At 39.2% G+C, this 12,093-nt stretch overlaps 1 protein-coding gene across 2 annotated transcripts; it reads right to left on the bottom strand.

Annotated features, from left to right (window-relative positions):
• Positions 1-343: 343 nt before the first annotated feature.
• Positions 344-9,617, bottom strand: LOC108532992 (aldo-keto reductase family 1 member C1 homolog). Of its 2 annotated transcripts, XM_017877312.1 has the most exons (7): positions 9,448-9,617; positions 6,725-6,892; positions 5,774-5,890; positions 4,383-4,460; positions 3,813-3,935; positions 865-974; positions 344-590 (listed from the first exon to the last, which is right to left on the bottom strand). In XM_017877312.1, exons 1-7 carry the CDS (start codon positions 9,529-9,531, stop codon positions 359-361), a joined length of 912 nt encoding a protein of 303 aa, XP_017732801.1. In that variant the 5' UTR covers positions 9,532-9,617; the 3' UTR covers positions 344-358. The 2 variants fall into 2 exon arrangements, with proteins under 2 accessions (XP_017732801.1, XP_017732802.1); XM_017877313.1 differs by lacking the exons at positions 344-590; positions 865-974; positions 3,813-3,935; positions 4,383-4,460 and adding an exon at positions 5,105-5,647.
• Positions 9,618-12,093: the final 2,476 nt, after the last annotated feature.

The following is a 12,093-nucleotide window of genomic DNA, read 5'->3' as shown; positions in this document are numbered from 1 at the left end:
AAAAAAAAAGGCAGAGTTAAACAAACAATTCACAAAGACAAAATTCTAAGAGAATAAATATAAGGAATTTATACTACATAAATAACCAAAAAAAATTCACGATGATTTGGAGACTAAAAAACATCTAATCAAATACCTCATTATAGAAAATAAAGAAAAGGACATATCCCTAGCAGAGGGATATGGATATCTCTGACTTAACGCTAATTCAAATCTCTGGTTTTGATCCCATCCTATTTCTCTCCACCTGTGTTGCCTCTCCTGTGCCAGAGTAGAAGAAATCCTTATGATGTACACAAAGAATTCATGCATAGGAAATACAGGGAAATGGAGCTGGCTCAAGGGTGTCCCGAGAGCCTTACAAGAAGCACACGTGTGAAGGACACTGTGCAGCAGTCCTGAGGCTCACAGCCCGGCTCCTCACCTTCATGTTCTCCCTGATTCGCTGTTCATTGTAGCTCTTGGCCAGGACCACAACGCCACGCTGCAGCTGGTAGCGCAGGGCAATCAGGGCTGGGGTTCGCTTGTGGCTTTTCGCCAAGGCACAAAGGACTGGGTCCTCCAAGAGAACCGGGGAGTTCTGGTCCACCCTGGAAGGAAAGGCAGAAATGCTGAAGTCCTGAGGCTGGGGATACAGTTTGTTCGGCAGCTCCCTAAACAGACTAAGGCATCCACTCTGCACCAGAGCTTCTCAAGTGAGGCCCCTGAACAGCAACCTCAACATCACCTGGGATCTTGTCAGAAATGCAAATTCTTCCTTCATCCCAAGTCAGCTGTGAGTGAACTCCAGGAAACAGCATGAGCTAATTAAATTTTTTGAAATCGAAACAATGTTTTACATAAAATTCCTGTTGCTCTTATTACCATGGTTTTTCTCGATGGGATCCCAGAGCACTATAGGCAACCAGAACAATGTCTTTTGACTTGCAGAAATCCAGCAGTTTTCTCTGGTTGAGGTAAGGATGACATTCCACCTGCAGATGAGCAAGATGCAAAAGCATCAGATAATCCAAAAGTCATATTAATATTAAAATGACCAAAGTAAAAGAAGCCGAATAATATAGAGCATTAAATCCGAACTGAGAATATTATTGTCAAGAAATGATCTTTTTCATAAAAATAAATTTTATGCCCCTCTCTCCTAAGAAAATAGAAATGCTATTTCTGAGCACAAGCAACTCTATGAACACTATCCTGGTTTCTCCCTAACTCTGACCACTAGAAGGAGACACGGCCAATTTCAGAGCTGGGATGAAGTAAGATTCTTTGAGCTTTGGGCATCATATCGTGCCAGAAATCAAGAATTTGCTCAAAGAGTCATGAGAGCAGGTCTGAAAGACAAAAGAACTAGATTCCTAATTAATAACCAAAACGTATACATATATATGTATGCTTTCTAATTCATCTAACTTATACATATCATATATGCCATCTATGAGATACATATATATCCATATATAATGGATGAACTAGAAAACATACATATATGTATAAATACTGATAATTTTAACAATCTTTCATTACTTTTCCTTTTTGTATGATGGATTTGTATGGTGACATCTCAAATGTCACCAGTGGGTTTCCTATGAAACAAGTGCTTTTGTCTTTTAGACCTACCCTCAGGAGTCTTTGATCAAATTCTTCTTTCATATATATATATACATACACACACACACACACATACATACATATATACCTACTGAGTAGACATGAGCATTGAAAATAAGTAAAATGAATTAAAAGCATAGGATAAAAATCCATGAGTCTATAGTAATTAGTGAGAGAATGAGAAAAAGAACACAAATATTTGTCTACTCTGATGGTGGTCATTATAGTAATTACATTCTCAGTACATTGCTAATTGAAGGAAGACATTAACTTTTACCCGGACTTAGCGGAATAATAGTATATTACTTTTACTTGTTGAGAAACTATTTTTAGTAAAATGTCAGGTAAGAGTAGTTAAACAAGTGGTTAAAATTGAAAATTTTCTGTAAAAAACCCAAGGAAATAACAAACAAGAAAACAGAAATACAACACAAAAAAATTCAAATCACTGATGTATACTCAATCATATGTGAAAATTTGTCATGGAACTATGACTTCTTCTGTCAATAATTATACCCCAGCAGATTACTAGTAATCGTTAAAGAGAAAACATGTGTTAAAAACAACAGATCTGACCATCGTTAGTTTAACCAAGTTTTTAAAACTAGCTTCACCGCTAGTGGGGCATTCTGTGATTGTATGCAGTCTAGTGTGATGCAGTTTGAAAACACGGCATGATAAAACATTTTCTTGCCCCAAAGGTTTAAACCAACGTAATAAAACACTCTCATCTAACTTCTAATTTACAGAAACCTTCAATAACTGGGAAAAACAAGTTAACTGATATCAAAATACAATGGTATAAAAACAACTGAATTCTGGTTAAAAAAAGAAGAGCCACAAAAGACATTTTGATTAAACAATGGAAAATTCAAATATGGACTGGATACCAAATGACGTGAGGGCACTGTAGATGATGTTCTTAGATACAGTAATGACACTGTAACTGGGAGAATATCTTCATTCCTGTGACATGCTTGGAGAGGTCTCCAGGGGTCAATTGGCATCTTTACAATTTACCTTGAAAAGGTTCTAGAAACATTATATATATTTATGCAAATATATCCCTATATAACACTGCAAAATGTTAGTAATTTTGAACATAAATGGTAACATGGGCCTCCAGTAGTATTTTTATCAAATTTTTGGAAAGTTTGAAAATTGCCATATTAAAATATTGGGGAACTACTAGTATTAAAACCACATTAATTTCTCATTGCTTTTATGTAATTATCATGGCACCATATCATTATACCAAATTCACACATTTTATACATTATGTATTTCTACTGTTGATTTTTACTCATTAACTCTAAATTTTTAAAAATGAAATAAAACAAAAAAGTATAAGGTACTGGGAAAGGTGTGGTGACTTTAATGCTGAAATGTGTGTAACATTTGGGGACAGGCAATTTGATCAAGGAGGCCTGGAATCATCAATCAGGATGCAAGGAAAAGATGGAATTATGTCTAGGCTATGAAAGAACCACGCACAGAATAGATGTGTTTAAGCAGCTGATTGCATGACAGACTCCAAAGAACAGCAGCAGACTAGGAGCGGGGCAGTCATTGGTCAGCTCGATGTTCTACTGAACCTTCCTCAGTGTTGATTTCATCCACTGTGAACAGATATCTCCATAAACATGTCAGTTTCTCTTTCTACCATGGATGACCTTCATTGTCTGCAGATAATTTTTAGCGTATCTATGCCCTTGGTCAAGGAGTGTGAAAGCAGAGATACCAAGAAGCACTGAGACATCTGAACCCCATGGAAATCCCTAGTATTTCTCTTCTCTTGCTCTCACTCTCTCCTTATGTACTGCTCATTCCATCTTTTCATGGCTTCATATCTATGCACAATTTCCTCCAAATCAACTTGACCCATCCACTCTCTGGTCATCTTTCATAGCTTAGGGGTAAGTCCACCTTTCCCTGAATCTAATTGACAATCCTTGGCCTCCTTGATTGAACTGACTTCCCCTAAATATAACTCACAATTCAGCATCAAAGTTGCAGCACCTTTCCATAAGACTTTTCTAAGCTGGGTACCAGTAGGAGCCCTCTATGCCCTTCTAGACAGAGGCTTTGCTCTCTAGAATCTTCTCTTTTACAAAGATCAGTGGGACTAAATGAATGGATACTTGGCAATAGGACAGAAAGAGGGGCATGAAGAGCAGAAAAGACAGGAGGCTGAGGGCGCTCACCTGGTTGCAGACAGGTTTGTACTTTAGCCCTGGCTTGTTGAGGATCATTTCCAGCTGCCTGCGATTGAAGTTGGACACCCCGATGGACTTGGCCAATCCTGCATCTTTACATTTTTCCATGGCCTGGGAAAAAGGAATTGTGAGGTGTCATTAGCGTAGTCAACCGAAGATCAAGATAAATGTGACACAGAACTGTGAAAGAAACAACTGTCTAGATATGACAATCAAACTATGTAGCCGTGGTTCTTAAAAGGGAGAAAATAAAACAGAAAATTGGGGAAGAAGATAGTGATTGCAAGAGTAAGAATTTGTTTCCTCCTTAGGAAACTGGAGAGTCTAGTGCACAGGCAAGGAAAGAAATCCCAGTCCTCCTTACCCCCAACCCTTCTCCTCCACTTCTCTCTTTTGTATGCCTGTCATTTCTTTTTCATCACTGCTCACAAAAACTACCTTTGTAAAGCTCCTAAGGTTTTGATCCAATGGTGCGTTTTCCATTCTTGTACTTGGAAGATAGGAACCAGATGTCTCCTATCTCATCTTTCTTATCTGTGCTCTCCTCCAAGCACTCACCTCCCACGTAGCACAGAGATCCACTGTGTCAAATAGTAGTTTTCCATTTTCATCTTTTGGGATCAGTTCCTCACCTGGCTGAAGTAGAAGCAGTCAATTTAGTGATGTCACAAATCAATTTCTCCACATAAATTTCCCCACACATAGCCATGCTCTGAGGTACATTTAAGGACACTAATCCTCCTTGAGGTAGGTGACGCAATGCTCCTGAGAGTGATATGTACAAAGTGTGCTACATATGAAGGTATAAGGAATGTCTTCAGGAGAGAGACTTCTTCTAATCTCTTATAACTATTATATGTATAAATAAATACCATCTTTCTGGTTGGTAATGGAGTGTCATCATTGACTTACATTACTTTCTTCTGCTCCTATAATTTTCTCTGTGACAATACCTCTCTTCAACTGCAAAAGACCTTGATATCCAGGAATAAAGGATTGTACTTTTGACCCAGATGCCACTATCAGAGTTCTTTATCTCCCTGAATATGTGATGTTCCATGGACAGGACCATGAACCAATCATGGTCCATGGAGGTGTTTTCAAGGCTAGTTTGGAAGTTGGGAGATGCACAGGAGCTCACAGTAATGACCATGAGCCTGAAAGTGCTCCAAAGCCATAAATGCCACCAATGAAAAAGGTTGGAACAAATATTTAAAAGCTTTTGTAATAAAGCAGAGATAAGGATGGAGAAAGGATACATTTTTAGAGATTTTATCAAATTCTTAATGTAGCCATGGCTTTGACTTCCCATTTTTATATCTAATACACCCTTGCATTAACTAGTCTGAGTAGTTTTCTGTAACCTTAAAACAAAAGTTATGAATGACACAAGAATTCATGGCTAAGCAAAAATAAAAACTCCAGTGTGAAAAAAGAGGAAGCAGAAGCAACAAGGTTTTCCATGAAGGTTTGTAGTTTAAGACACACCCGGACTGAATTCTTGCCCCTTGAAAAGATGCAAGAAGATGGAAACTCATTGTTCACCCTACGTGCAACAGCTTTTCTGGACACCACAACTTCATGAAACTCTGTGTCTGTGAACATCCCAAGAGGTGAACTCAGGAGTCATAACTAAGACCTTGTGCCTTCAACGAGATGATTGTCACTTCCTCAAGTTTTTGAGGCAGAGGCTTTGAGGATTCTGCACTCTCTTTTCTTGTACACATGCATCACAGAAGTATGGATTCAAAATGTATTCAACAGAAAGGGAATTAGGAGTTATGTTTAGGGCTCTTCTTCCATGTTATAATCCCTATGTCCTCCTAAGAAAATGCTTAGTTCAAATATCCATGAAAACAATCTAGGAAAATGCTTAGTTCAAATATCCATGAGAACAATATTTATGCTGACAACAAAAGTGAAATAAATTTGATCACAAAGCTGCCTACCTTTACAGACACTGGAAAATGAATAAGATAGAGGTCAACATAGTCCAATTGAAGATTTTTCAGTGACCTTTCCAAGGCTGGTCGGACCAACTCTGGTCGATGGGAGTTGCACCAAAGCTGCAGAGGTGAGAGAAAGGAAGTTGTGTAATGAAAACATGAGCCAATTTTACTAGTTTGCTCCACCTAATATTTAGACATTTTCTACTACTTCACATTGACCACAGGTAAACTTATTCTCTCTCTTCTTGTGATGCCTTTTGTTCTGCCATATCCTGATGAACTTTGTAATATGTTGGATATATTGTTAGTACATATATTGAATGAAAGAGTGAAATTACTCAAAGGGTAAAAATTGTTATCAAATCATAAGCATACCCATTATCTGAATTATCTTTGGTATGTTTTACAACACATTAGTAGTGTAATTATTTCATCTATTCAGCCCAATGGGCAAGACTAAGTATCTTTGAGGTTGAGAAGCATAGGAAGCAAACACAGTTTTTAATATGTCAACTTGGGCTGGACACAATTTGAGACAATGTAGGCATTATTATTTAATACTCAGAGAGCTTGCTTATATTGCTTTCTCTCTCTGTATGATCAACATAATAATGGAAACTGAGAATCGTAACAAATGTAAGAAACTCACCCAGGAGGTAAGTAATAATATAATATGATTAGGATTCTTTCTGATTCTATATTCTATGTTAAACCATACTGATCTGTGCTGAGCTCAGAAAGGCACTTTGATCATGAATTGGAACACTGCAAAGATGAGAAAGTCATCTTCATTTCCTGCTTTTGATTTTAGTTTTACTACATGAATAATTGTGAATAAATTGAAATAAATAAGCACAATTCACCCTCAACTATGGATCCAGTCATAGAATTGCCACCTCCACACAATCACCATAAACACATGTGCACACAAGCTCATCATAGGCACAGTACCTTTGAAGTGTAGAATATGTCTTCTCTCTTCACACTGCCCTCTGCAATCTTGCTTCGGATGGCCAGTCCAACATGCTCCTCATTATTGTATAAATGAGCAGAATCAATATGGCGGAACCCAGCTTCTATTGCCAATTTGGTGGCCTCTAGAGCTTTATTTTTAGGAACCTGGGGGAGCAACCAAAGGTAGTATTTTCTGACTAATGTGCCTGAGGGTTGGTTCAGGCACAAGCAGCGACGTTCACAAAAATCAGCTTTTCCTCCTTTCTTGGATGAGTTCTATACGTAGAATCATAAGTCCATCCCAGTCAGCCTGGGTCTTTCCCAGTTAGTAATAAAGGTTGGGCATAGCAGGAACTTCTGCAGTCCCAGAAAATCACTGCTTGATCACTAACTTGGAAGTGTCCCCAAAATAATTTCAGGTTCAGTGATTTTGTTTGAAAAAATTAACAGGACGCAACCTATAGTTATAGATATAATCTTAATTATTTTTAGTATGGTGAAATTAACACGAGGAATGGCCGGGCTCGGTGTCTCACGCCTGTAATCCCAGCACTTTGGGAGGCCGAGGCGGGCGGATCATGAGGTCAGGAGACCGAGACCACCCTGGCTAACACGGTGAAACCCTGTCTCTACTAAAAACACAAAAAAACTAGCCGGGCGTGGTGGTGGCGCCTGTAGTCCCAGCTACTGGGGAGGCTGAGGCAGGAGAATGGCATGAACCCGGGAGGCGGAGCTTTCAGTGAGCCGCGATCGCACCATTGCACTCCAGTCTGGGCGACAGAGCGAGACTCCATCTCAAAAAGAAGGAAAGAAAGAAGAAAAAGGAAAGAAAGAAAGAGGGAGAGAGAGAAAGAGAGAAAGGAAGGAAGGAGGGAGGGAGGAAGGGAGGGAAGGAAGGAAGGAAGGAAGGGAAAGAAGGGAAGGAAGGGAGGGAGGGAGGAAGGGAGGAAGGGAGGAAGGAAGGAAGGAAGGAAGGAAGGAAAAGAGAGAAGGGGAAATAGCCACATGGAAGGAATTATGAAGGAATACAGTGTAAGTTCCTGTGATTCCTCTCCCACCATGTTGCTGCATAGAACGCTCTGACTTTATCCAGCATCACATTTTGTCAAATGTATGTGAACTGTTGTCTACAAGAGATGCTCTCTACATACTCCATTACTAAGATTTTGTCTGGGACTGCTTACATTGACTCACTCTGCCTAGCAGACACAAAACTTCCAGTCTCTAAAAGGAAAGCAGGTGCACAGAAACTCCACAGTTTGCACAAGCAGTTACTTATAGCCACCATTCTTATAAGTTAGGAAATACCGAGAAATCTACCTTATCAGATACCAGCTGGTTTATATTGGAAACAGGCCTATCTATGGATAGCAGTCTATTATGTTAAGTCTTTTCTACCCAGCCTTTGGCCATTCTGTCTACATGACAGAACTAAATACTAGGAGTAGAGATATATACTCTAAGGATATTGATTTGTATATTCAAGAAATAGACTGCAGGGAGTAAGTGATTAGCAAAATGGGGTTCAGCTCCATAAATTCAAGGCAACTCTTTTAGGAAACATGATTGCAGTGAAAGTTACAATTATTGACTTACATAACAAATGTGGCTACAGATTTGAAAGTATATCTTTTAAATGACAAAACAGAAACAAAGCAAACTGTTTTCCTATCTTAAGAGTATTTCTGAGGCTTTCTTTTTCCCACAAAATTACAAGGAACTAGATACTGGGTCTCACAGCCCACGCCTCATACCATCCTTGACCATTTCTTTGTTGTGCGAGCACTCAAAGGCTTACCAAAGCTGGAGCTTCAGTGGTGTTCTCATCTTTACTTCCTCTCCGTGACAATTTATATTAAAGTAAACCACTCCTGTCAATGGCCTTCAAAATGTCCCTTTGTAAATACTTAAAGATGAGAAATGCGAGACTCAAATTTTATATAACTAGTCCCTATTCACACACATTGTATTCCCACGACAGTCTTGAGATACAAGTTTTCCTCCAGTGTAGAAATAGCTAAGTCTAGAAAATAAAATCTATTCCATTAATTTTCTCGTCAGAGAAACAAGAAATTTCTCTGTTACAGTATTTTTATACAAATCTGACCCATATTAACAAAGACAAAGAATTTAAACTTCCCTTGTTAGGTTTTACTTTTTTTTTTTTCTTAAAATGAGGATATTTTATTGTTTCAGGTAATTTTCCCAGAGCTGAGAGTAGCACATGGGAAATTCTCTTTAGTCCAGCTCTAGTATTACAGTTGGGTGCTCAAGGCCGCCCAACAGAACAGTGATACTCTCCCAACAGATTTCATGCAACCCGTCTCCACTAACTTTTGCCATTAATATTCCTCTGAATTGTGTCTTCTTGGAAGAAGTAAATATCTGTTCAACTATACAAAGAAACAGAGAAACCACTCCCATTGCAATCAATCTTCAAGAGAGGGAGCAGGCAGGCCGTGTTCTTTCTGCTGAGTTTTATAGACTCTGACAAGCTGTGAAACAAACATAAACAGAAGACAAAGCAGTGCCCCAAATAAGCAGTAGATGACCCTGTGACCAGACTGCATTGCAGAACAAAGACTGACGTTTAAAGGGGAGTCATGCAGAGTAACTTGGGAACACAAGCCTGATAACCTGGTCAGCTTCCACTTACTCTAGCTTCCACTTATTCTAGCTTTGCTCCTTTAAACTCTCAACACTAAAAACATTACTATTACCTCTGCAGGCGCATAGGTGCCAAATCCCAGGACAGGCATGAAGTGACCATCATTCAGCTTCACACACTGATGTTTCGAATCCATTTCTGTCACTGGCCTGGTTGGCAAATGTGTCTTTCTTCCTCCCTCACAGGCTATAAGAGCAATGAGCAGGCAACGCCCCTGGACACACTGTCTGCTTGTTAACCAATGGCATGTGAGAGGAGGGACAGAGGCAGTCTTACATAAGCTATGATAAAAATTGAATCCAGTTCAACTGCTTCTTATCTGAGAAAATTCCTAATTATTATACAGTTATGATACACTCATTAATTTCTCTCTGAAGTATTTTTGCTATTTCAAATCTCTATTTATGAGACAGAAATTATTCAAAGAGATTTGTAGAACAAATTGTGAGTTTACATAAGACTATAGAAACCTCCAGCTACAAAGCTCTTTTTTGTTTGTTCCATGGTGATGTTCCTTCTGTATTTTGCATTATTTGAAATGATTAATTTTCGTTTTTCTCTCTCTCACACAGTTTAAAGGAATGACTAATGAGCATTTCATTAAAATATTGCCCTCAATTAAAAATTAAAGTTAATTTTATTTATTTATTTTTTGAAATGCAGTCTCGCTCTGTTGCCCAGGCTGGAGTGCAGTGGCACAATCTCGGCTCACTGCAAGCTCTGCCTCCCGGTTCACAACATTCTCCTGCCTCAGCCTCCCAAGTAGCTGGGACTACAGGCACCCGCCACCACGCCCGGCTAATTGTTTTGTATTTTTATTAGAGACGGGGTCTCCCTGTGTTAGCCAGGATGGTCTCAATCTCTTGACCTCGTGATCTGCCCGCCTCGGCCTCCCAAAGTTCTGGGATTACAGGCATGAGCCACTGTGCCTGGCCTAAAGTTAAAAGTTTTAAATGCATTACTGTTTTCATCAGCAAATTTATTGTTTCTTTCTTATTAGCCTTGTAAGAGAAATATCCCTTCCTGATGAAGGTGCAGTCCTGATAAAGTTGTAATCCTGATGTGGGTGTAAATAAAAAATAAAATTTGATGTGGTTTTATTGGAGGATTTCTTTTTTTTTTTTTTTTTTTTGAGACGGAGTCTTGCTCTGTTGCCCGGGCTAGAGTGCAGTGGCCGGATCTCAGCTCACTGCAAGCTCCGCCTCCCAGGTTTAAGCCATTCTCCTGCCTCAGCCTCCGGAGTAGCTGGGACTACAGGCACCCGCCATCTCGCCCGGCTAGTTTTTTTGTATTTTAGTAGAGACGGGGTTTCACCGTGTTAGCCAGGATGGTCTCGATCTCCTGACCTCGTGATCCACCCGTCTCGGCCTCCCAAAGTGCTGGGATTACAGGCTTGACCACCGCGCCCGGTCTGGAGGATTTCTTATTAACAGTTTTTGGACTTTGGATATAATTTGTAATATGTAAACTGTGCCTTATCTTATTTGTCTTTTCCAGCTAGTTTTATAAGTTACTACCAAAAGTAACAAGCCAAAACCTGATAACAATTAGATATACTTTATAATATTGTTAAACATTATTCATAAAGAAAAACTGGTAACTAATGACATATAAACTGGTGAATAATCCTCACATGGGATAATTTTTACTTTATCCTCCCTTTGGAGGGCAGGTTAGAACATGAATGTAATTTGCACGATGCATGATTCACATCTTGGAGTAGTCACAACTTGCAGTGCCCTGATTGCTTCTATTGGCTTTTTCATAAAACAAACAGAAATTGAAACATAGGTAAATTGTTATACATTGACATAAATGTAATATTATAAAGATATGGAAATTTTTCACAGAGGATAATTTCAACAAGATGGTGGATTATAAGACTCCCATATGACTCATGGAAACATCAGAAAATATCTAAAATTGAGTGAAATAAACTTATTTATTTATGGAGTGGCTCAGTAGAGATTCAGGGTGACTCTGCACATACAGATGTTATAGGCAAAAGACTAGGGGAAGAGACATGCAATAGTCCATCTAAGTCATTGAGGAGAAACTGGGATGCAAAATTTTGTAATAGCAAGTGATTCAAAAGCCATTGGTTATTTGGTGAAAAATAAAATGGCAAACACAATCCATGTAGGTGCATGTTCAGAAACAAACTAAGAAGGACTTGAGGTTTTATGTAGGGCTGATGCCTTGACTGAGAACCTGCCACACATATGAGTTGATGACTGTCATGACAGAACAAATCTATATGCAGTTACAAAGATGTTTTATTTTTTCAAATGCCCAGTTAAATAAAATAACAAGGCATACAGGCCGGATGCGGTGGCTCACACCTGTAATCCCAGCACTTTGGGAGGCCAAGGAGGGCAGATCACAAGGTCAGGAGACTGAGAGCATCCTGGCTATCATGGAGAAACCCTGTCTCTACTAAAAAAAAAAATAGCCGGATGTGGTGGTGCATGCCTGTAGCCCCAGCTACTCGGGAGGCTAAAGCAGGGGAATCACTTGAACCCAGGAGGCAGAGGTTGCAGTGAGCCGAGATGGAACCACTGTACTCCAGCCTGGTGACGGAGCAACACTCCGGCAAAAAAAAAAAAAAACAAAATAAAATAAGAAGGCATACAAACAAACAAGAAATCACAGTCCATTATGGGAAAGAAAATAAATCAGTAGAAATCATTCCTGAAGA

The sequence above is a fragment of the Rhinopithecus bieti genome, unplaced genomic scaffold, assembly GCF_001698545.2.
Source record: "Rhinopithecus bieti isolate Rb0 unplaced genomic scaffold, ASM169854v2 scaffold_11241, whole genome shotgun sequence".
Classification (NCBI taxonomy): domain Eukaryota; kingdom Metazoa; phylum Chordata; class Mammalia; order Primates; family Cercopithecidae; genus Rhinopithecus; species Rhinopithecus bieti.
Note: the sequence above shows the minus strand (reverse complement) of the source record. Positions and strands in the feature narration are given on the sequence as shown.